This window comes from Xenopus tropicalis, chromosome 7 (genome assembly GCF_000004195.4).
Source record: "Xenopus tropicalis strain Nigerian chromosome 7, UCB_Xtro_10.0, whole genome shotgun sequence".
Taxonomy (NCBI): Eukaryota; Metazoa; Chordata; class Amphibia; order Anura; family Pipidae; genus Xenopus; species Xenopus tropicalis.
Window position 1 is genome coordinate 39,201,416 of NC_030683.2, and position 25,544 is coordinate 39,226,959.

A 25,544-nucleotide genomic window follows, 5' to 3' on the forward strand; every position below is an offset into this window, starting at 1 on the left:
TTCTTACCTGTCCATGAACCAGTTACTGAGCTGCAAGAGGGTGTGCAGATATGGTATAAAAGCTGTCAGACCTGTGCCCAGTCATGGTTATGTGCAAGAAGGAGCTGCTACTCATGTGCAGCCATATAGTCAGTCTTTATTCCCATTACCATTTTGGCCCTAGGGCCAAACGACCGAATTAGCCCGATATCGCCAACCTGTAGGTGGGGATATTGGGAGAAGATCCGCTCACTTGGCGACCCCGCAGTCAAGCACGGTATCCCAAAACCCAGAACAAAAGCCAAGGTCCCTGGTCTGAGCTCACTCTTCTGCCTATAACAGCCACCTTTCGCTTCGGGAGGAGCCCTCGGCGGGGCGGGGATGCCCACTAGATCACCAGGGGTAAGTACTGTTACATTACCCCCCCCTCTAGAGGGGGCCACTGGACCCCTAGGCTTCCCAGGAAATTTGAAATGGAACTGTCGTCAGCCCTAACATCAGAGGCAGGGACCCAAGATCTCTCCTCAGGACCATAGCTCCTCCAATGTACCAAATATTGTAACCTTCCCCTGACAATCCGAGTATCCACTATCCTTTGTATCACATATTCCAGTTGACCATCAACCACCACTGGAGGAGAACGATGACGAACCACCCGAGCAGGCTTTAATAAAGAGACACGAAAGGTGTTAGAGATTTTAAGTTCAGGAGGAAAATCTAAGCGGACAGATGTGGGAGTAATGATTTCGGAAACAGTAAAAGGACCAATAAATTTAGAACCTAACTTAGCAGAAGGAACCTTAAGCGAGATATTTTTAGAAGACAACCATACCCTGTCACCAACCTGATATTCTGATGACTTCTTTCGATGTGTATCGGAAGCTCTCTTTTGGGCATTCACAGCAGAAGACAACGAATGCTGAACCTGCTGCCAAACCTCAGCAAAGTGAACAACCATAGAATTGGCAGTAGGAACAGCACTGGTCTGAAAAAGAGAAAGCCCTTGGATGAAGGCCGTAAACAATAAAGAATGGGGATTCATGAGCTGCATTATTAAATGCAAACTCAGCCCATGGAAGAAACTCTGCCCACTGAGACTGATTATCGGACACAAAACACCTCCAGTGACTCATTTGTCCTTTCAGTCTGGCCATTGGTTTGAGGGTGATAGGCAGAAGTAAAGGACAAATCAGTACCCAAGAGAGAAAAAAAAGCCAGCTAAAACCTTGATACAAATTGAACCCCTCTATCAGAGACAATATTTAGAAGAGCCCCGTGAAACTTGAAAACATTAGAAATAAAAAGTTCTGCCAGAGTCTTAGCAGAAGGGAGGGTGTGGAGGGAAAACAAAATGGCATATTTTACTAAACCGGTCCACCACTACCCAAATAACCATATTACCCTTTGAAGGAGGTAAATCAACAATAAAGTCCATGGAGATATGACTCCATGGCCTTTCAGTACCAGGAATTGACTGTAGCAAGCCCTGAGGTAGGGACCTATTTGGTTTGGAATGTTGGCAGGTTGCACAAGAATTGATATAGACCCCTATATCCTGTCTCATTGTAGGCCACCAGAGTGAACGAGACAACAGAGAAAAAGTCTTATTTTTACCTGGATGCCCAGCTATCTTGGAATCATGCGTCTCGGACAAGACAGCCTCACGCAAATTCTCTGGAACAAACAGTTTACCGGGTGGTAAATTTCCAGAGAAATGGGAGTTAAAAGACAGAACCCTTCACAGTTTCAACCCCATTGAAGAATCTTACTGGTGACCCAATCGATATGTGGGTTATGTTTCTGTAACCATGGGAAACCTAAGATCACAGGGGTGCCGGGCAGATAATTATATAGAAGGATATTTGTTCAATATGAGAACCCTCAATGGATAAGACTAGGTCCTAGGAATTGGAAGACACAAAACCACACCCCAGAGGACTTCCATCAATCGCCAATAATCTGACTGGAGGAACCAAGGAAATACAGGGAATGCCTAGTTTACGTACAAAATTGACATCCAAGAAATTCCCCGCAGCTCCAGAATCCAAAAAGGCCGAAATCTCAACACTACCTCCTCCCCATTCAAGGAGGACAGGTAGGAAGATCTCAGAAGAGATGAATTGGGGAGTAGAAACTGCATCACCCAAACATGACTCCCCAGACCTGCTTAGGCTTTGCAGTTTCCCAGCCTTTTTAGAAAATTGTTGCGGAAATTACCTCTCTCCACAGTACATACATAACCCATTATTATGCCTATGGAGCCTCTCCTAGGAGGATAAGCGGGTAGAACCCAATTGCATAGGCTCCTCCAAAGAAACAAAGAAATGGGAGTGGAAATCTTTTGTACAGACTCAGTCACTTGAGGAAGGGAATTGAACAGGGCACTTGCGACTCTCTCTTGACGCCTCTCCCTATGTCTCCTATCTATCTGAATTGTGAGATACATTATGGGGTGGGGTAATTAATAAGATCAGACAGTCCTACCCTGAACTGGCTAAGGGCTCTGGCACACGGGGGAGATTAGTCGCCCGCGATTAACTCCCTGTTCGCGGGCGACTAATCTCCCCGAGTTGCCTACCCCTGCCATCCCACCGGCGAACATGTAAGTCGCCGGCGGGATGGCACATGCAGCGGCGCGATTTCGCGCAAATCGCCGAAAAAGACTCGCGAGTCTTTTTCGGAGATTTCTGGAAATCGCCCCGCCGCGTCTGCCATCCCGCCGGCGACTTACATGTTCGCATGTTCGGGTAGGCAACTCGGGGAGATTAGTCGCCCGCAAACAGGGAGTTAATCGCGGGCGACTAATCTCCCCCGTGTGCCAGAGCCCTAAGAAGGGCTGAATCATTCCAGCCTATCTCAACTGCCCAGCTACGAAACTCTGTACAATATTCCTCAACCAACTTCTGCTTTGTTTTAGGTTACGGATGGCAAAATCGGCAGAGAAAGCTCGATTGGGATCATCATTCTGAGTCAGAAGAGACTAAGCCGAAAGCCCAAACCTGGGGATCACCTTGCAATAAGGTGATTACAAAATTTACCCTAGACTCCTCAGTAGGGTAGGAGCGGGGTAAAAAGCTAAGATACAATTTACACACCTCCTTGAAGGCTAAAAATTTACTCCGATCCCCGGAGAATCTCTCAGGAAAAGGAATTTTAGGCTCCACAGAAGAAACCCCCACAGGGATTGGTAGCGGGTTACCCAGAGGTTAGGGAGCAGGAGCAGCAACAGAGCGTCCAGTAATAATCTAGCAGCAAGGCTCTGGTGGCACTGGACGATCTGGTCTTGCTTTGCCTCTTGTTCCCCAAGATGCTGGAGGAGATTGGATAACATGACTTCAGGAGCAGCGGAAGAAGCAGCAGCACCTTCAAGGTCCATGTTGGGCCCAACGTAATGTCACACACAGTATCCCAAAACCCAGAACAAAACCCAAGGTCCCTAGTCTGAGCTCACTCTTCTGCCTATAACAGCCACCTTTCGCTTCGGGAGGAGCCCTCTGCTACTCAGGTGCCGCCAGGACTTAATGTGAGAGAACCAGGGCAAATGTTCTGGGCAGGCTAGGGAACCTAAGCGTACAAAATCAGAGGGAGAAGGCAAAGTCACAAACAGGCAAATGGTCAAAACTGTCAATACTACCACACAAAAATTTTCATACACCCTTTAATAACCATTTCAAAGCTAAAAGTACAATGGCCACAAAACCTGCCACTGGTGAGGAGATGAAGGCTCCTAAAGGAGGATTAATGCAGTGAGACATAAAATCTTAATGTGTATGGCCACCTTAAGTCCCGATAAGGCTAATGGCCTGCAGAGTTATGACTTTTTTTTAATTTTACCCACTCTTTTCCTAAATTAGCCCTTATGCTATAACTTAATTGTAAAAAACTAGCCTTTGTCTGCACAAAAAAAAAAACCCAAAAAACTGGGCTTCTGATGCCACCATGAACAAAAAACTCAAGATACTTTTGGGCATTTTCAGTCATTATCTTCAACAAAACTAGCCAGTGTTTTGTTAAATATAACTCCATTAATAGGCATGGTTTTGTTGAAGACAACCCCATTACTTAACAGCTGTCTGTGCCATCTCACAAGGGCCCTTCAGCCATTCACCAGAATTTAGGTAAAGGGCAGGCCTAGGAGCTACAGACGATTTCAGTGGTGTAATACTATATGCCTACGGACTGGGGCAAATGTGATCGTCTGTTATGTGTTGTTAGCACGTCAACCTAACATGTTAATTATATTTTGTATAGTTTTCAATAAAACATAAAAACACTATATGCCTACAAACGCAAGGAGTCACATCGCGAAACAAGCCCTCTAAATAAACCTTCTGTCTCACGCACAAAAAATAACTAGAATAAGATGGCGATCAAGAGGACTACAGTCCCGCCTTCCACTATAACTAGCCCAAGGTAGCTATCTGTATTTCCGCTAATTCTCCCGCCATTTCCCCGGCGAGCAGGGGCGGAGCTGCGGCGTCACTATTTGGGGCGTGGCAGCCTGAAAGCGAGGGGCGTGGCCAGCCCGTTGTGTGACTGAACGCGCGAGTTCTGTAGAAAGTTTGGCGCGAGTGGTGGCGGAGCTGAGGGAAACGCTGCACCATGCCTGTGGGACACAGCTCGGCCGGACAGGGTACAGAGACATTGCCGCATGTTCTGTAGCTGGGGTTTACTTCTCTATTGCTATTCGGAAATGTTATAAAACTAGAACTCGGGGAAGCTGAGAGTTGTAGTTTAGTAGCAAACCCGTTGTCTATAAATGCTTGCGGACATGCATGCGTTATTTTCTTATGATTGTTGTGGTTGTGCAAGCATTTCATGCAAGATTAGGAATAAGTCTGAGGGATGGGGGGGCTGCCACCTAGTACAGGGCTGGGTTTGGCTAGAATAAGGGGGCTTTTGCTGTTCCTCTATTTCCAGGGCCTCTTTGAGGAAAAAAGTTGTTACATGTGTAACAATTGTGATTGTATCTCTCAGATTTGTTACAATAGAAGTAACATGTTTCTTTCCCCTGTGTAATGGGCTCCCCTGCCCCTGTGTAATGGGCTCCCCTGCCCCTGTGTAATGGGCTCCCCTGCCCCTGTGTAATGGGCTCCCCTGCCCCTGTGTAATGGGCTCCCCTGCCCCTGTGTAATGGGCTCCCCTGCCCCTGTGTAATGGGCCCTCCTGCCTGTATTAGCTCTGTTGTACAGCACCCTGCTCTCCTGCCCCTGTGTAATGGGCCCTCCTGCCTGTATTAGCTCTGTTGTACAGCACCCTGCTCTCCTGCCCCTGTGTAATGGGCCCTCCTGTCTGTATTAGCTCTGTTGTACAGCACCCTGCTCTCTCTGCCCCTGTGTAATGGGCCCTCCTGCCTGTATTAGCTCTGTTGTACAGCACCCTGCTCTCTCTGCCCCTGTGTAATGGGCCCTCCTGCCTGTATTAGCTCTGTTGTACAGCACCCTGCTCTCCTGCCCCTGTGTAATGGGCCCTCCTGTCTGTATTAGCTCTGTTGTACAGCACCCTGCTCTCTCTGCCCCTGTGTAATGGGCCCTCCTGCCTGTATTAGCTCTGTTGTACAGCACCCTGCTCTCTCTGCCCCTGTGTAATGGGCCCTCCTGCCTGTATTAGCTCTGTTGTACAGCACCCTGCTCTCCTGCCCCTGTGTAATGGGCCCTCCTGTCTGTATTAGCTCTGTTGTACAGCACCCTGCTCTCTCTGCCCCTGTGTAATGGGCCCTCCTGCCTGTATTAGCTCTGTTGTACAGCACCCTGCTCTCTCTGCCCCTGTGTAATGGGCCCTCCTGCCTGTATTAGCTCTGTTGTACAGCACCCTGCTCTCTCTGCCCCTGTGTAATGGGCCCTCCTGCCTGTATTAGCTCTGTTGTACAGCACCCTGCTCTCTCTGCCCCTGTGTAATGGGCCCTCCTGCCTGTATTAGCTCTGTACAGCACCCTGCTCTCTGCCCCTGTGTAATGGGCCCTCCTGCCTGTATTAGCTCTGTTGTACAGCACCCTGCTCTCCTGCCCCTGTGTAATGCTGTTCTGCATGTACTTACGTATTGAGCAGAGCCCTCTTTTCCTTCCATATTTATTAGTATCTGTATGTTTGTATGCACCCTTCAATTGAACTCTGGGATTTGTTGGTGCTATATGAATATATAAAGGTTAGAAGGCACCAGGTGTTGAGTTATAGTGAATGCTGTCTTCTACTGTGTCTGGAGCAGGTACAGTAGAAGACAGCAGTGCCCCTGTTAATGTACCCAGTGTACCAGTTGGTGATAGGGCACCACTCCACTTATGTGTTCAGAGGCAGGTTACAGGGCTATGGCGCAAGGGCTTTTTTTACCTCTGCAGCAGTTAAAATTTCATTTTCCACTTCTAATGTTTTATAATAAGTGTTGAAAGCATATGGAACAGTGACAGGCAACCAATGCTAAAAAAAAGTGAGCTTTTTGATGCCCTGCCCCACCTGTCACTGCCGTGTGAAGATGGATTAGTGCTATATACCATTAGGGGCAATGACATGCACACGGATTACAGTGATATAACAAACATAACAAACTCCCCTATGTGCCTAAGATTAATAGGATATGTGGTGTTTCATATGCCTGTCACTTAATTAGAATCCTGTTCGCACTGGATAGATTCTGCACCAGAAAGAGTCCAGTTGCCTAAAACACATCAGCACAGTAGCCAAGTTACTAAAATCGTAATCCTTTTTTGCTGTTGTCCTAATCATGAGTCCTGAATCCTATTTTGCCATTAAAACCCTTAAAACTAGATAAAACATTACAGCATCCGCCAGCTAAGGGATGTTGTGCTAGAGCTCGCAGTATTCAAGGCATGTTGGTGTAGTTGTAGTTTAGCAGCTAGAACTCTGTCTATTGTGCTTTCTTGCATCAACTTCTGAGTTCTCTGTCGATGTATTTATGAACCTTGGGACTTTCGCTTGACTCATGGTGATTTATATAACTACTGGTAGATTTGACTACCCTGAGGGCATGTGCTTTTCATGGGTGTGTTCTGTTACAAAAGGGATTATCAACCTTTGTAAGGTTAGCACTTTGTAGAAGCTACAACATGTTAATATGCATGAAAAGTATGAGGTTTTTGTCCGTTTCTATAAAAGTGTGTATCTAGTATTTAACCAACATGGAAACAGAATTTAAACTGATGCAGGTATTATGCAGAATGCTTGGGACCTGGGTAGTGCTGGATGGGGAGGGTCTTTCTGTAAGTTTGATAATCATACCTTGTTTACTAAAAATCATCTAAACAAAGTAAACCCAATAGGATTGTTTTGCCACCAATATGGATTCTCTTAGTTGAAATCAAGGTACTGTTTTATTACAGTGTAAAGGGAAATCATATTGGAAGATGATTGATATGGGGAAGCTTTCCCTACATTGATTGTGCATTACTAATGCAGATTTAATACAACAGAAGCCCCCTCTATTGATATACACTTGTGCCTGTTTTGTTTGTTGCTATTACAGGTATGGGATCCCTCTATCCGGAAACCCATTATCCAGAAAGCTCCGAATTACGGAAAGCCTGTCACCCTTTTCCCCTGTAGTAAAAAACACTTTTGAAACAGTAGGTTACAGTACCATGTAATTGATCCCAACTAAGATATAAATAACCCTTATTGGTTGCAAAACAATCCTATTGGGTTTAATGGTTTATTGATTTTTTTTTTTTAGTAGACTTAAGGTATGAAGATCCAAATTACGGAAAGACCCCTTATCCGGAGCACTGGGCTTTCTGTAGAAGAGAACTATGTTTGCCTGGCTGAAAAATATTTGGGGGCATGTTTATTCTAGTGTGTAAGCCAGCATCACTGGTGATGTTGACCGTAGCAAAAAATAAGCACAAACATCTTTGTGTTGTTCTGATTGCCTTTTCTGGTGTGTGTGTATATATAAATATAATATATTGTTTTGCAATACTGGCTCTGCTTGTATGTTTTTAGTATTTAGGGGAATGTGCATGCTCGAGCTGATGTGTAAAATCCAGAAAATGCATTACTTAGTGGTGGGAAAACTTTAAATCAGAGTATGTCAAATTGCGTTTTGATTGTATTTATATATAGTGTTACCTGCACCTGCATCTGAAATGGAACCATCAGTTGATGACGTAATCATAACTGAATCCATGATAAAGGAAGAGGAAAAGCTGGAAAAGGCAGCTGAGGTAGAGGAGAGGAAGATGATTGAAAAGGTAAAGCATTTGTTAAGCTCTAGCTTATTCTGTTATAAACCAGTAAGTACCCATAGGTGTGTCCTACCTATGTAGGAAAGATGATTATAAATGTATTTAACTTTAAAGGGAATTTTATGTACTTTTTTTCCCCTGAGAGTTTACATCTAATAAAGCCTTATCTGACATTTTCAGTGACTAAATTGCCTTCTCTTTTGTGCTTACAGGCTCGTATGTCTTGGGAAAGGGATTCTAACGAGATGCGCTATAAAAGACTTCAACACTTACTTGAAAAAAGCAACATTTACTCCAAGTTTCTTTTGACTAAAATGGAACAGCAACAACTTGAGGTATTTAAACCACAAAAAAACAAACAAAAAAAACCCAAACGTCTCCTTTAAGATAATGACCCTGGCACACCAACTTAGGAGAAACAAGTGGACTTACATTTCCAACTTGTTCTGATTTTCTCATACTTACTGTTGAGAAATACATGCACCACTGTTAAAAAGTCCTCTTTTGCACTGCAAAGTCAAGTGCCACCCCCATAGCTAGATGATCTCTGCTTCTTGAGTATTCCTATGTCAAGTATTTTCAGAATTAGAACAGTGACAACCTCAGAACACTAGTAATGTAAGAGAGCTACACCTTCTGTTCATTATTATATAAGTAACAACACTCTTGAAGTGCAGTTCAAAGTGAATGCAGAGAGACTTGTTTTATATGTCTTCCAGACACCCATTTAGTTTCTTTTAGGTTGTCTATTCACGTTCTTCTTTCCTCTTACAACTGCACAAATATTTTGGTGTTTTTATGGAGCCATAGAATTTCTTGAAAAAAATGCTTTTTCTTCTTTGCACCTATACATATTTCCAGGAGATGAGGCGGAAGGAAAAACTTGAAAAAAAGCAGAAACGGACTGAATCGCTGAAGGTGAGGTTTTTATTTTACTGGGTATAATAGATTAAACTGGCAGTTATGTTATAATATTCAAATTAATTGTCAAGGAGCTAATGAAATACACCTTATAATTTGGAAAGTGGCCATTTACATTTAACTTTAGCATCATGTAATCAAGGATATTCTGATGCTTGTGGGGTGTTTTTTTTTTTTAACTTCTGCATTTTCTTACTGCTACCCAAAAAATGATAGATTATGTTCCCCTGTGTCTGAATAAGCGGTTTAAAACTTACTGTAAAACAGCCCTCTTCCTCTTAACACAACTTGATGTGCATGTGGCTAATACTTTCCATCACTGAAATATTTGGACAGCAGTGGGTAATGGCAATTGTTGCTTTAGTATGGGCCTGCATGAGGTAGGAAATGGGACATTGTTTTCCAGAACTAGATAGTGTGGCGGCTGAATAAATTTATTGCATATAGCCTTAAAACTATAATTTTGGTTATACATTGTTTGCATTATGCAATTTATTTATTTTTTTCAGACACAAAACCAAAGTTCTGCAAATGAAGATAACACAGGTAAACCTGACTCTGAAATGGGGTCTTATTTTAAGTTATTCCTTGTGTTCACCTATTTAAGAGACTTTAAACATACTGTTTGTGTCTCGCCCCCAGCTTTTTTTTTTTTTTTTTTTTTTTTTTTTTTTTAACCATGCCAAACCTATTTTTTTCCAGGTGGTAGAAAGAAAAGGCAAAGAGAGGAAAACTACCATATCTCAGATGTTATGTCCAAGGAGGTATGATACATAAAAAAGATATATATATTTGATAATTTGACTTGTATTAAATCCTATTTGCTATTCTCATAACAGTTTTTTTTTTTTTTTTTTTTTTTTCCCCCATGTCATGAATCTAAAACTTAAGTGTTAATGATTTAGCACTTAGGGGCAGTGTAATCAAAATGTTTGCTCTAACATACTGTATATTTCTAATACCCAAGTAATGCTACTAGTAAAGGTTAAAGGGCAGAGTCAAAATGTGAGTTAACACACGGATAAGTCTAAGGATATATTTCCGTTTTGTACTGGCATGTACAGGCAAGGTATATTCCTGCTTCGCTTTCTCCAATTTGGTGCTTGATTTGCTAAATTCCTTTAAAAGAAAGTGGATGGAAAAGTGTGTACCTTGTCTCTTCAGGTTCAGCTAATAATGCCCCTTGTTTGTCATTAATTCTTATCTGCGCATGATGTGTTTTTATTTGACTGTAGAATGGTTTGCTGCAACTGGCACCAAAAAGCATTGGACCTTGCCTAAACACTGCAATTGGCCCTAGATTGACAAAGCAGTGTTTTAGATCATGGCTGTCCCGTGGAGTAAATGTGGCCCTCGAAGGGCATTTTATGGTCCCTGGCCTGCGCTTAGGTGCATGGCATAATATAATTAGCCCTGTGTGTAAAGCGGTCTTGTATTATGTGAGTGGAATAAGTAACTCAGGTGAAAATACAGCTAATTTAAAGCTTAGTTCCTAATGTGCAATATTTCACTGCCACCCACATCTATTGCATTGTAGACCTTCTGATCCTATAACATTGGCGTTAAAGCATGTTTTTTGTTTGTATTTACACATTTACTGTGACTTTAATAAATGCACCATGATTTCTGCAATTTACCAGATCATTTATTTATTTTGTAAGGAAATTTTGTCTGTGTCAAAGAAGAGCAAGCTCGAACATGAGGTATGTATAGGCAAGCATATACTCTGGGTGATGTAACCACACAGATAAAATAAACTTAGGGGCTGATTCATCAAAATATGAGTTCGAATCCCGAAATGGGTATAATTCTGATTAGATACGATCATTTATGATGATTGCAAATGTCACGAAAATGCTTACAAAAAAATCGTAACGATATCGTATTGGCGATCCAAAAGTCAATAAATTTTTCGGATCCGAATGATTGTAAACGCCGGGGAAAACCTTTCTGACTTTGATCCTTCTGTGCATGTTTTTTGAAGCCTCCCATAGGACTCAATGGCACTCTGCAGCTGCAACCTGGCCAAAGGAAAATCACGATAAGGAAGATTTGATGAATTCAAAACTTTCATACTTGTTGCAACAAATTTGATTTTGTCGCGTAAATTGTCACAAAGTACAAAATAGTCACACAAATTAACGAAAAAGTCGCAAAAAAATACAGTACGAAAACTTAGATTTTTTTGCGTTTGGAAACAATCTTACTTTGATGAATGTGCCCCTTAGTGTTTAACAGACACCTAGATTTATAGCACTGGGCTTTTTTTTTTTTTTTACAGGTTTCTTTTGGTTTCTATTATGGGATGCTACATTTTGGTATGCCATAATTAATTGCCACTGGGGGGTGGGGCTCAAAAGGACCGCATTCTGCAGAGTGTTTTTGTATGTATTTGTTCAATCATTTCGAGCGGATTTAGAAAGTTGGATAATATACAATTGAATTCAAAGGTTTGGGCAACCCCACATTACAGGTTTATCACTTTTCTATATTAAATGATTCCTGCAGAATTAGTAAAGTATTACTTATTTATATATTTTTAGGATACAAACTACTCCAGCAAACTAACAAGTGAAGAAATTGAAAAAAACGGTGATTCCAACAGCACTATAAAAGACAGACTGTCACAGACTGTAAGGAATAATACAAAACAGTTACTTGATCCAGAAAGGAAAGTCAATGGGCAGCCAGTGCCTTTTCAACAGCCAAAGTATTTTACCGGTGGAGTAATGCGATGGTACCAGATCGAAGGAATGGAGTGGCTCAGAGTATGTGTATTAAGTTTGTGTGTTCTCCCTATCCCTCCTTTTATCTGAAAAACTCTAAAGACTTATACACAAGATGGCTCACAACCCACTATTTAATTCTGGTAAATATGGGTTTAGTGCTAAGAATGAGGAGTTTGCTGATATTGGCAGTTTTTTTATCAGCTGGGAAAATAGTTAGTACAGGTATGGGATCCCTTATCCGAAAAACCGTTATCCAGAAAGGCCATCTCCCATAAACTCCATTATAAGAAAATAATCCTAATTTTTAAAAATTATTTCCTTCTCTGTAATAATAAAACAGTACCTTGTACTTGATCCCAACTAAGATATAATTAATCCTTATTGGAGGCAAAACAAGCCTATTGGGTTTTATTCAATATTTAAATGATTTTCAGCAGACTTAAGTTATGGAGATCCAAATTACGGAAAGATCCCTTATCCGGAAAATCCCAGGTCCCGAGTATTCTGGAAAACAGGTCCCATACCTGTATATAAGTTAATGGTGTACAACACCTTTATGGTGTGTAACACAGTTCACCATGTCTTGTCTCTTCCTGCAGATGCTATGGGAGAATGGAATCAATGGCATATTGGCTGATGAGATGGGCCTAGGAAAAACAGTTCAGTGCATTGCTACTATATCCATGATGGTTGAAAGAGGAGTTCCAGGACCATTCTTTGTTTGTGGACCTTTGTCTACCCTTCCTAATTGGGTGTCTGAATTTAAAAGGTTTTCTCCCGAGGTAATCCTTTTTTATTTTATGCACATTGGTTTTAATTCATGTTAGGTCAGGTTTCTTGTATAGTCTAGCAGAGAACTCTGAACACCCTAAATATTGAACATGTTGTTTAAGTGTACAGTCCTTCCCTCATTAACCACTGTCACTAGGAGTCAGTCTCTATACACACTTAAGGCAAATCTACTTCTTTTGTAGAAAAACTTGGCAAACGTACTGTTGAAAGTTGAGAGTTCTGAGCACTACTGTCTGCTGGAAAATGTTCTTTGAAACATCAAAAAAAGTTTCTGACTTTTGTCTCCATAGCAGTGCTGCTGCTGAATAGAATTTTCAACAGGCATTCGAGGGATTTGTATACATCTGTGATTATTCCTAGCTGGTTAGGCCAGGCTGAATGTGTTCATTATGTCAATGTGCACTAATTGTGTAAATGCTGCATTCCTAACCTGCTTCCACTCAGTTTGGGATCAACTGCTCTAGAAACTGTCCCACTCAGGTGTGGAGTGATTTAATTAGCAGACAAAAGTGGTATCACAGTGAAGTATGGTATATTGCCTTGGGGCTACAGTGTGACAGAACTGTGAAATTGATATATTCAAATTGATATAGCCCTAGCTGGTAGTCTTTTATGGAACAAAGAAATTGCTGTAGCCGTTCTTTCTAAATCTTAAGGGCACTTACACATGCCATGCCTTGCCCTGCCCCTTTACTTTAGTTGGGAGTCGACGATACTGGGTAATCCTTTAAATTGGCTTACACATTTTCAGGGGATATTACCCAGGTTTGCTGCATGTAATGCATTTTTTGCATGTGAAAATTTGAACTACTATAAAGTGGTTCCCACCATGCAATAAAGTGCTCTGTATGGTAAGTCAATAGCCAAAATTGCTTATACCGCATAAAGAATTTGATTTGTGTACACAACTGTACTCTGATCTTCTAGTGCTGGTTGGGTCCTACCAAAATTCTAATATGCTACACTAAGACCCATGTTCTCTCCCTAATAAGAATAGATACTTGTTTTTTAACCCAGTAAGTAAGTTGGTAACCCCTTGTACTACATTATTAACATTTTATGTTGACACTACCACGCTACTTGTTTTTCTTTTAAGGTTCCAGTTCTTCTTTACCATGGAAATGCCCAGGAGAGGCGTCGGCTAGCAAGGAAAATTAACAAACGGGAGGGATCTTTGCAGATTTATCCAGTGGTAATAACCTCATTTGAGATAGCCATGAGGGATCGTCAGATTCTACAGGTACTTTTTGGTAGGCTTTGGGTCAGGTTAAACATTATGGTTTATTGTACTCTTGGAAAGTTGTGCGACATGACCCTGTTTATTTTTTAGCATAGTCCCTGGAAATATATGATTTTGGATGAGGGGCACAGAATTAAAAATATGAACTGCCGTCTCATACAAGAGCTGAAACAGTTTCGTTCAGATAACAAGCTGCTGCTCACTGGCACACCTCTACAGAATAATTTAGCAGAACTCTGGTCTCTCCTAAACTTTCTACTACCAGACGTGTTTGATGATTTAAGAAGGTATAGTGCAAAATACAGTTAATAGAGTATTAATGAAGTTAATAGTTTGTATTGACTTTTAGTGCATAACTTTAACTGTTGTTCATTCTCAGCTTTGAATCCTGGTTTGATATAACTGGAATTTCTCAAAATGCTGAAGATATTGTAGCCAATGAACGTGAGCAGAATATCTTGCATATGTTGCATCAGGTAAAACATTTTTTAGCTGATATGTATTGGTAACTGTTTTCAAAAATCTAGCTTTTTCAGTTATTCAAGGGGACACAGAACTGTTGGGTAAATTTGGGTGAAATGGGCTCACCCACATTGGCCCTAGGTTGGGTGAACTCTCTCCCAATACTTTTCTTACATTAGGATAGAAATACATTAGGAGGTATATCCACCACTCACATGAAAAAACTTACATAGTTATAGGATTGAAAAAAGAATCCATCAACTTCAACCCTTCCAAGTGAACCAAGCACACACAAACCTATACTAACCTGTCTATACACTTGCATAAACCATATATACCAACATTAATACTAAATGTAGATTTTAGTAGTAAAATAGCCTTGGATACTATGCTTGTTCAAGAACTCATCCAGGCCCCTCTGAAAGGTTAACAGAATCTGCCATTACAACATCACTCTGAAGGTCATTCCCAAATCTCACTGCCTTCACAAAAATCCACCTACGCTGCTTCCAATGAAAGGTCTGTTACTCTAACATAAAGAGGTGGCCTCTGGTGCACTTGTTTTTATGGGAAGAAAGAACGCCCCCTAATCTGTATGTAATCTCCAAAAATGCACTGCATACTCAAGGTGAGGCCTAACCAGAGCCCTATAAAGATTAGGTTTTAACCCTTGGGTCAATGCCCTTTTTTGTGCAAGACTGCACTTTATTTCCTTAATAGCCACAGAATGACAATACCTGGAATTAGACAACTTACCTACTAAAATCCTCCGATCATTTTCAATTAAGGATCCCACCAAAACACTACCATTTAGTGTGTAGCTTGCATTTATATTTCTACCAAAGTGCAATTTTAGCAATAGTTGTGCAAAGTGGCAGCATTCTGTATAGAACTTATTGTTTTGCACAATTTATTATCATCAGCAAAAAATATAAACAGTACTTAGTATGCCCACCTCCAGGTCATTAATAAACAATTTTAAAAGCAAAAGACCAAGGACAGACCCCTGCAGTACTCCACTAATAACACTTTGCAATCTATCCTGCCAGTTCTCAATCCACAAATCCACAAATATTTTATGTTCAAGGCCAATATTCCTCAATTTTATCATTAATTTATTGTGCGGTAATGTATCAAATGCTTTAGAAAAGTCCTAGTAGATGACATCCACTGCCATCCCAGCATTAAGGTTCCTGCTCACCACCTCATAAAAGGCAATTAAATTAGTCTGGCAAGATCTGTTAAGCATAAAACCATACTGGCACAAACTTATAGCATAGTGATTTGCAATGTATTCAAGCATCCTATACTTTATTGCCCCTTCCAAAAGCTTTCCTACCACTGATGTCAGACTAACAGGTCTATAATTTTCAGGCTGAGAACAAGATCCCTTTTTGAATACGCCCGCCAGACCACAATAAATCCTGAAAAAATTAAGTGAAGAGGTTTGGCAATCACAACGCTAAGCTCTGTTTAATACCCTGGGATGAATACCATCCTGTCCTGGACCTTTGTTTACCTTTACATGTTCAAGTCTCTTGAATTTCCTATTGTGACCCATGCGTCAGTAGTTATATTACTATAATTGGGTCTATTAAAATGGAAGCCTTGATTGGCTGGCTGGCTCCTCAGTTGTGTATGAAAAATAAGTGTTCAGAATTGCTTTTTCCCTATTCTCATCAACCATCTGTGCTTAATTTTTTTTTTTTTTACATATTTAAAAAATTTCGGATTTATTTTACTCTTTGCTGCAATATCCCTTTCCATCTCTATTTTAACTTGCCTGATAGCTTTTTTGCATGCTTTATTTGCTTCCTTGTACCTGATAAGTTTCAGCTGTTCCAGCTAACTTGAATGCTTTAAGAGCACGTTTTTTTCTTTCCAACCTCAACACTGACACTTTTATACAACCATAAAGGTTTGGCTTTGCGATGTCTTTTCTTGCTCACAAGGAGAATATACTGATCTGTATACTTGTTAGGCAACATTTTAACAGTGTTCAGCTTATATGACAGGTGCTCCTCATTTTTTTTTTTTCTTGATAATTTGCAATGAGCTTTTAGGCTAATGCCAGACGAGGCGTAGGACAGATATTTTCGGCAAGCGGAAAAGTATATCGGCTATATGTGCCTGCACCCAGGCGTATCTCATTCATTCGGGTGCAGGCACATGTAGGAGGCATAGGGTGGAATTTTCAGCAATCGCTTTTCTGCTTGCCTAAAATATCAGCCCTATGCCTCGTCTGGCATTAGCCTTAAACAGCTGCTCAGCTCACTGAGCATGTGAGTGTCACAGACATTTTCCAAGATGGGGGGGGGGGCTCCTTTGACAAGTTTAAAGTGCTGGATCATTGCTGCTATCGAGATGCTGAAATTTTAGGCTTGTGCAGTAAGCACAGTATATAATGAGATTTTTAGCCATATTCATTTTTAGGGTTTCGTTCTCCTTTGAGACAGGTAGTGATGTCATAAGGCTAGTGGACAGTTTTTTGCCATTTTAATTCTTTGGCCTTAAACTTTTTACGTGGCCAATACAGTTCTTTTTGCTATAGTGCACACAGAGCCTTCTCTCACATGATTGTGTGATTTGGTTGGGGGTGGTTCCTCCAACAAAAATGATCCACAACTATTTATCTATAATGTCCTCTAATATAGTGTATTGTTGGGGGGGAACGGTAACCATTTCCATCACATATAAAGAACATACCCTTCTGCAATGAGCTAAAAATATTTCTAAAGCTAAACCGCAATTGAAATGTATTTCTACCTTAATTTTTGTTATGAGGTGACTAAATTGCATGCACTCTTTCTAATAAACTTCTTATCTGAAAATAAAACATTCGCAACAAGAAGCTAAATCGAGGTGTAAACAGGGCTCATAAACTGAAGCTGGCCAACTCTGCATCCTAACAGGCTGCCACACTCTCATTTTGCCATTTATGGTAATCTGGTCATGTAGGAGCAGCCTTAAGATTTCATGCAATTTTTTTTTTTTTTTTTTTAAAGATTTTGACACCATTCCTACTGAGACGACTAAAATGTGATGTCACACTGGAAGTTCCACCCAAGCGGGAAGTTGTTGTGTATGCACCACTGACAAAAAAACAAGAAACTTTCTACACTGCTATAGTAAATAAAACCATTGAAAAAATGCTTGGACAGGAAAAGGTGAGTAGCATATTTGAACTTATAATGTAGATTTTAAGTTGCTTTTAATTGCTTCTTAAATGGCTGCTTATTTTAACGTGTATTTCATAACCTATTTTAGGAACATGTAAAAATTATTTCATCGCCTGCTGTCGGAAGAGCGAAAAGGCGGAGCCGCAAAGCTGTCAATTATTCTGAACTAGATAAAGATACTCCAAATGATCTTGAGAAACTAATTAACCAACTTCTTAAACAGCAAGAAGTGGAAAAAGAAAGGTACCGTCTATTTTGATGCCTGGCATAGTAAACACAGTAGTAGACACAGCCCTGAGTGTTAGGTTAGGGGGAAGATGGAGAGATGGAGGTAAAAAAAACCTGTGTATGTGTGTAAAGCATTATATATGTTCTGGGAACTGTAGTTTAGAAAATATAGAGGTACTACTTTGGGAAAGAAAAGTACTTTTTTTTTTTTTTTTTACTTCCATATACACAAACGTGTCACTGTCTTTAATTTGATATGGATATAAATATTTCTCTGGTTTATTCTAAGCTTTTCTATTTCTAGGCCATCAGCAAAAGCGGACCTTCCATTAGATTCAGAAGTAAATCTTAAAATGCGGAACATTATGATGCTTTTAAGGAAATGCTGTAATCATCCATATCTCATTGAATACCCTCTAGACCCGTTAACTCAGGATTTTAAGGTATAGTTTTAAACCGTTCCCCTGTATAGAATTGCTTATTACATGTCTGATGTAGAGTTTAGCAGGAAAGTTGTGTATGTCAGTCTGCAAGATTTAGTACCATGGTGCTGGAACCACAATATTATTGATTGAATAACGGGATATATTTACTGTCCTGCATGATATTAACCACAGGGTTTCAAAGGGATGCATACCAAAGTAAACTATATAGATGAAACCGTGTAAGTAATTATAGGATTGTGTAGGATGTTTTTGAACAGTAACATAACAAAGAAACTCTGCTGGCTAACCTTTTTGATGGTTGCCTCTCACAAACCATATTAGGATCACCAGACTATGAAGATTTAGTTTTAATATTGTTATTGCTTAGCCCTTTAATCTTTTTTTGTAATTTTCCATTCTGACTTCCTTAGCTGCCTGGTTGCTACCATAATCAACCCAAAGCAACAACGTGGTCTTTCAATTTCTGGTTAGACAACTACTCAACTAAAATGTAAAAGCAAAGCCCCCCTGCTGTAGAAGAATCTCATTTGGGAACATGATGTACATCATAACTTTAACTCTTTTTGCCTTAGTTTCTAGTTAAAGCAAGTAGCTTTAACTAGCTTTCAGGAGTATTACTCCAACCTCTTTGTAGTCCCCAAGAAGGATGGGTCTTTCTAGCCTGTCCTCAACCTCAAACATCTCAACAAATCTGTCCAAGTTAAAGATGGAGTCCCATCACTCCGTTATCGCCTGCATGGCCCCACACGAATTACTGACAGGTCCCAACATCAAGGATGCATACTTACACATTCCCATTTTACCTCCCCATCAAAAATTCTTACAATTTGACTTTTGCATCTGCCACTACCAATTCACAGCTCTACCATTCAGGCTAACCTCAGCCCTGAGTTTTCACCAAAGTAATGGTTGTCCCCGCCGTGGTGATCAGATCCCAGGGGATATCCATCACCCTTACTTGGACAACCTGCTGGGTCCATATTACCAACAGGTGGAAGCCCACCTCACAATGATTCTGAGACAGGTTGGCTGGAAACTGAATCTGGAGAAGTCCTCCCTCTTACCGAGTCAGTCAATGACCTTTCTAGGGATGTTCAACAGCAGTTTGCAAAGGGTTGTGTATGAGTATGTCTTCATACCTTAGTTTGCCACCTCAGGTCCCCCATTCCCCGTGGCTCTGGCCTTTCTCCAGTCAGGCCTTGATCTTGGCCTATTGTTAGCCCTCCTTAAGGCCCAGATCTCTGCTTTTTTCATGTTATTCCAGGAAGGCTTGGCTTTATAACCAGATGTAAGAACATTCATCCAGGTCACCCACCTGGTTCCACTATTCAGACATGCCTGCCCCCATGGGACCTTGATGCTGCCAGAGCACTATAGGAGCCTCCCTTTGAGCCACCGGTTTCTGTGTCTTTGACTTGGCTTACCTGGAATGCAGTGTTTATGGTGCCCATCTCCTCCACTAGGAGTGTCTCAGAGCTTAGTGTGCTTTCATGTAAATCACCTTTCCACCTTGACAAGGCTGTCCTCCATACAGTACCTTCCTTTCTGCCTAAAGTTGGTCATCCTCCTTTACATTAATAAGGAAATGACTATCCTTCCTTTTGTCCCAAATCGTTAAACCCACCCCCCCAGCAGCTGATCAGCAGAACAATGGGAAGGTAGCAAGATAGCAGCTCCCAGTAGATCAAAGCGCTCAAAGTCTAGCTTGGGACGACTCCAGTTACTTGGGAGTAGGAGAAACAATAGGTTACCTGAAATCAGTTCTAATGTGTAGTGCTGGCTCCTTCTGAAAGCTCAGACTCAGGCACAATGCACTAAGATGGCACCTACACCCCAATATTACAACTAAAAAAAAAATTTGTTTCAAGAATAAAATTAAATGGATGCGTAAACTATTTAAATTAGACTGTTTATATAGCAAATAGTTTACGCATCCATTTAATTTTATTCTTGAAACAAATTTTTTTTTTAGTTGTAATATAAAGTACACCATAAAAATCATGATGGAATCCCATGTCACCAGAATGCAACAGATTCGCAAGTCAGTGTCCTTTCCTCAGGATCATGTCTGGGTCAACCTGCTTCCAATATTACCATAGCCAGATGGCTGATGCAAACCATACGCAGAATGTATGTGTCCCTGGGCTAATTGGCCCCTCTGAGGCTTCAGGCACATTCATCCAGAGCAGTCAGTGCCTCCATGGTGTTCAGAAACCAAGCCTCAGCAGAACAGTTATGCAAGGCTACCTAGTGTTCCATTCATAATTCTTTGACATGTTTGCAGCATCTGACATGCATTTTGGATGGAATGTCCTGCAGGCAGCAGTGGCTTAACCATAGACTATGCTTCCTGCCTGCCCTTCAGGTCTATGGAATTGCTTTGGTGTGTCCCTATTGTTCATGTGTCCCCCAATGAGATGTCCGAGAAAAGGAAATTTAGTGATACTGCTAAATCTTTTTTTCTTTAGTCTCTTGGGGAACACAGGACATCCCACTTTTCGGAAGCGGAGTCTGTTGTCCTCATTCGTGGTATCTGTGAATAGTTTGTTTATTGGGTTATACTTCCTCCTGTCTTTGCTATTCAAAACTGACTCCAACATTGCTGAGCAGGGGGGGATAGCTAAGAGGTAGGAGCTTTCTCTGGTGTCGTGCCTCCTAGTGGTATGAGCTATACCCATAGTTCCTGTGTCCCCCCACGAGACAAAAGAGAAAAGGATAAGTATCACTAAATCTACTTTTTGTAAATGTGAGTTAATTTACTAGCAATAATATATACCTGTTTTAATGTTGAAAACCATTTGTAGTGAAATTCTGGATTTATGCTTAGTGTTCCCAGGTTAACTCTTACTATATTTGCTTTTAGATTGATGAAGAACTGGTAAATAGTTCAGGAAAATTCCTTCTACTGGATCGACTGCTGCCTGAAATGAAAAAGAGAGGTCATAAGGTATGTACAGTAATTGATGTAGATGATGATTCTAGAACAAAACGGTTTCTTATACATTTTTCAACATGCTTGTACATTTGTTTGTAGGTCTTGATATTTTCCCAGATGACTATGATGTTGGACATATTAATGGACTACTGCTACTACAAAAAATTCAACTTCTGCAGGCTAGATGGATCCATGTCATATTCAGATAGAGAGGAAAATGTAAGTAATGTTATCACCCCACCCATAGTATTTTCTAATGTAATTGACTATCTATAACTCCAGTGTCTTGTCCCTGTCACAGATGCGAAAATTTAACACAGAGCCTGATGTTTTCATCTTCCTTGTCAGCACACGCGCTGGTGGGCTGGGAATCAATCTTACAGCAGCTGATACAGTCATCATTTATGATAGCGATTGGGTAAGTATTAAGTGTTTTCTTTTTAGGAAAATAAATATTGTAAGATCTTATTGTGCATAGAGTGTAATAGCCCTCAAACATTAATTCCTAATATAAAAAACTTTCTTTGCCACAAAGGTTATTGTCCGTAAAATGACAATGACTATATACAGGTATGGGACCTGGGTTTTTTTTTCCAGATAAGGGATCTTTCTGTAATTTGGATCTCGATAACTTGTCTGCTAAAAATTTAAATATTGAGTAAACCCAGTAGGATTCTTTTGACACCAATAAGTATCCATGCAGCTTAGTTACCATCAAGTACATGGTACTTTTTTTTTTTTTTTTTTTTTTTTTTTTTTTTTTATTACAGAGAAAAATTAAATCATTTAAAAAAAGATTTGCTTAAAATTGACTATGGGAGATGGCCTTCCTGTAATTTGGAGCTTTCTGGAAAAGGGTTTCTAGGTAAGGGATCCCATACTGCAGCACCAATTAGTAAACATGATATCGGAGTTATCAACAGAACATTATACATGCTCTAGGTGGGGTCAGACCTAATATTTCTGGTAAAGACATCACACTATTCAGTGCTATAAATGGCACAGGTATGCAATCCCTTATCTGGAAAGCCATTATCCAGAAAGTTCCGAATTATGGAAAGGCCATCTCGCATAGACTCCATTATAAGCAAATTTTAATTTTTAAAAATGGTTTCCCTTTTCTCTGGAATAAAACCGTACCTTGTACTTCATCTTAACTAAGATATAAGTAATCTTTACTGGAGGCAAAACAAGCCTATTGGGTTTATTTAATGTTTAAGTTATATTTAATAGAATTAAGTTATGGTGATTCATATTTAAAAAAAAAAAAGATCCCTTACCTTCTAGATCCCAAACATTATAGGTAATAGATCCTATATTAGCACTAGAAATACCAACCATTTCTCTTTGATTTTTCTTTGCCAGAATCCCCAGGCTGACCTACAAGCTCAGGACAGATGTCACAGGATTGGTCAGACAAGACCAGTTGTAGTTTATCGATTGGTCACTGCAAACACAATTGACCAAAAAATAGTGGAGCGAGCGGCAGCTAAAAGAAAACTGGAGAAGTTGGTCATACATAAAAGTAAGTGGTTTTTTATAACCGGTTATATTTCTTTTAGGAATGGGGGAGGCCCATGTCATTTTTTACGTCAATTCATTTTAATAACAGACGGACAAAGGAGAAATTTAAGGGCAGAGAAACAGGCTGGATTGTCAGTGTTAAGACACATCATATAAGTTAATGTCTATAATTGAGGTATATACCAAATGAGCATTTTATCCAGTTACAGTGAACCTACCTTTATGAATGTAGAATAAATTTGTCATCAAGAGGCGTTGGATTAATATCTAACCAGGCTTCATTAATTATGATAATTAATGCTGCTATTTATCCTGTAACACTGATCTTCTGCTCATGAGTGCTCATGAGAATCCTGCCAAAAAGCAAGCCAGGATGGATTTCTGTACCTGGAAATTGAATTCACAACACAGGCAGAAAAAAATGTTGTTTTTAAGCATAAGAAAAATCCCCTGATTATATGCTTTTGAAAAATCATCATTTTTTGTTTTGTGTGTGTGAGCACCTTTAAGAACTTCCAAAATGTTTTCTGTTAAAGGTTGGAATATACTAAAAGTTTTGCAGATGGAGTTGGTTTTGTGTCCATGCAGAAAATCATAAGCTGTGACATTTATTTTATTGGTGTAACTATAGATCAGTGCACTGGGGCAGAAAGATCCACTTTTATTATGATTACTGTTATTGGATACGTTTGTTTATTTAGTAATGCAGAAAAACTCATGAAATTAAGCTAGACTCTCTACCTGGCTTCCTTTGCACAGATAAATTCAAGGGGGGTCAAACTGGCATAAATCAGTCAAAGAGCTGTCTAGACCCAAAGGAACTGCTGGAGTTGCTACAGTCTCGTGATTATGAAAGGTGAGCAGAATACTGTTGCCCAGTGAAGCCCTGTTAGCTTTTCAGTCATAAAATAGCTTAACTGCTCTTCACTTGCTGAATTGCGTTTTTATCCACACGCTTTTTTTCCTTTGAGAGTTTTGTACTCTGAAATATATAGATATAGATATAGATATATATCTATCTATAATCTATCCGTTTACACATGCCCAGAAACAGCCACACGGGGTGGATATCGGCACATAAATGCATACTTGTGCTTTTCCATGCTGAATTATGCTCCGAGTGCCTGTGCTCAGACTGACACAGTGCCAGTTAGTGCAGACCCCAGATTGGGCTGGGCAGAGCTGATTGGCTGTTTCTTGGCCTGCACAGACTGAGGAATGACTGACTGTAGCCAAATGGATGAGCATTCAGGCTTCGCCAAAGCCTGAAGAGGAATGAGGCACAATTAGGCTAGGTCAATGGTGTGTTCTCAGGAGTTTATTACATCAGTTGTAGTTGGTACCTGTACATTTGATAAACCAAGTTTATACACAATCCATTAGGCTTCCAAAATCATAGTGCATTTTATCACTTTTGGGTTTTTTTTTATTTACAGAGAAGTCAAAGGGTCAAGTGAAAAGGTGATTAGTGATAAAGATCTGGAGCTGCTGTTAGACAGAAGTGATCTTGTTGGTAAGTGTAAGGGGGAAAAATGTAGTACGAGTATGAGGTTGTGTTAGGAACACTAAAGGAGGAATAAGGAGAACTGTTTGCCATAGCCATCTGACACACCGAACCCAAACAGATGTTCACTTAATAAAAGCAAATCTAATTAGTAGATATTGCTTAACTAGAGCAGAGCCATCCAATAGGGCCAGATATGGTCTTCCAAAGGATTTCTATAGCCCCCAGTCTGCTCAGAGGCTTCATAGACTTTACTGTATAACATCATTTTAATTTGATCTAGCCCCCAAACATGCTGTTTGATAAATAATTGGCCCACTACATTTAGTAAATTGGACAGCAGTGGTCTAGAGCAAATATTGCTAATTACTAGGTTTACTACATTTTTGTTCGAGAAGGTATAGCATACAATGCTCACAAGGCACAATAAAGTACATTTGGAAAGGAAGAAGACTTTGGAGTTTATTTGGAGGTCAAATACTGTATATCAGGTCTCAACCACCTCATTCTAAACAGGCATTCTACTTTAAATAAGAAGGAAAGTCATTTTGGCATTTTACCGCCAATAGATTAGCCACATTAGACCACCTAGAACACTATATTTATCCTGCAGAAAGCTTTGTCACCAAGTCAGGAATTCAAAAATAACTACCTGGTTTGGGGGCACTGAGAGCAACATCCAAGGGGCTGGGGAGCAACATGTTGCTCACGAGCCACTGGTTGGGGATCACTGCTGTATTTACATAGACCTTTCTGATCAATCTTACTTGGCTTTAAAGGAGAAGGAAAGGTAAAAACTAAGATCGCTTGCATAAGAGGATACCCTAATATATATAGGCTTAGAATCTGCCCCGTGTGCCATTGGCCTTGGAGTTCGGTCATGCCATAGCCCTCTTTGGGATACATTTTCTGTAATATATTAAATGATGGGGGAAGTGCAATAACATTTTGAGTGAGGGATGGGCACAAGTGCTTTATCGTTTAAGTTTGTTTTTAATTATTTTAATTCCTCCACAGCACAAATGAAAAACAATGTTTCTCTACAAAAATCAAAACAAGGCGTGTTCAAAGTTGTCGACAACACAGAAGTCACCGAGTCGTAAAAATCTGTAGTCCCTGACTAAACATAACTGGGGAGCAACTAGAAACAGTTAGTTAGAACTCTGGAAAGCCCCCCTACGTTTAATATGTGCAAATGGCTTTGACACTGTAAATTGTTCTGCCTGATGACTTAAACACCTTTTCCTGCTTACGTTACTGCACTTTGTACTTGAATTTAAATGACATGAGCATCTTCCTGTGGAAAGTTTGCAACGTGTTTCATGGTTTTTTGTTTCTTCTTGTATTGTTTTGTTTTTAACATCTCGTTGTTAGGAACTTGTCTATACATAAATAAAAGGTGATTAATACA

At 40.3% G+C, this 25,544-nt stretch overlaps 1 protein-coding gene across 1 annotated transcript; it reads left to right on the plus strand.

Annotated features, from left to right (window-relative positions):
* Positions 1 to 4,563: 4,563 nt before the first annotated feature.
* Positions 4,564 to 25,544, plus strand: hells (helicase, lymphoid specific). Its single transcript, NM_001142221.2, is given in 22 exon segments — positions 4,564 to 4,612; positions 8,052 to 8,179; positions 8,386 to 8,508; positions 9,035 to 9,091; positions 9,604 to 9,640; positions 9,797 to 9,858; positions 10,756 to 10,797; positions 11,638 to 11,862; positions 12,423 to 12,605; positions 13,712 to 13,855; positions 13,946 to 14,142; positions 14,235 to 14,331; positions 17,323 to 17,484; positions 17,585 to 17,739; positions 18,029 to 18,167; positions 21,034 to 21,117; positions 21,205 to 21,324; positions 21,407 to 21,523; positions 22,471 to 22,630; positions 23,389 to 23,485; positions 24,066 to 24,142; positions 25,151 to 25,544. Coding segments are annotated over 22 exon segments (2,523 nt in total). The 5' UTR covers positions 4,564 to 4,581; the 3' UTR covers positions 25,237 to 25,544.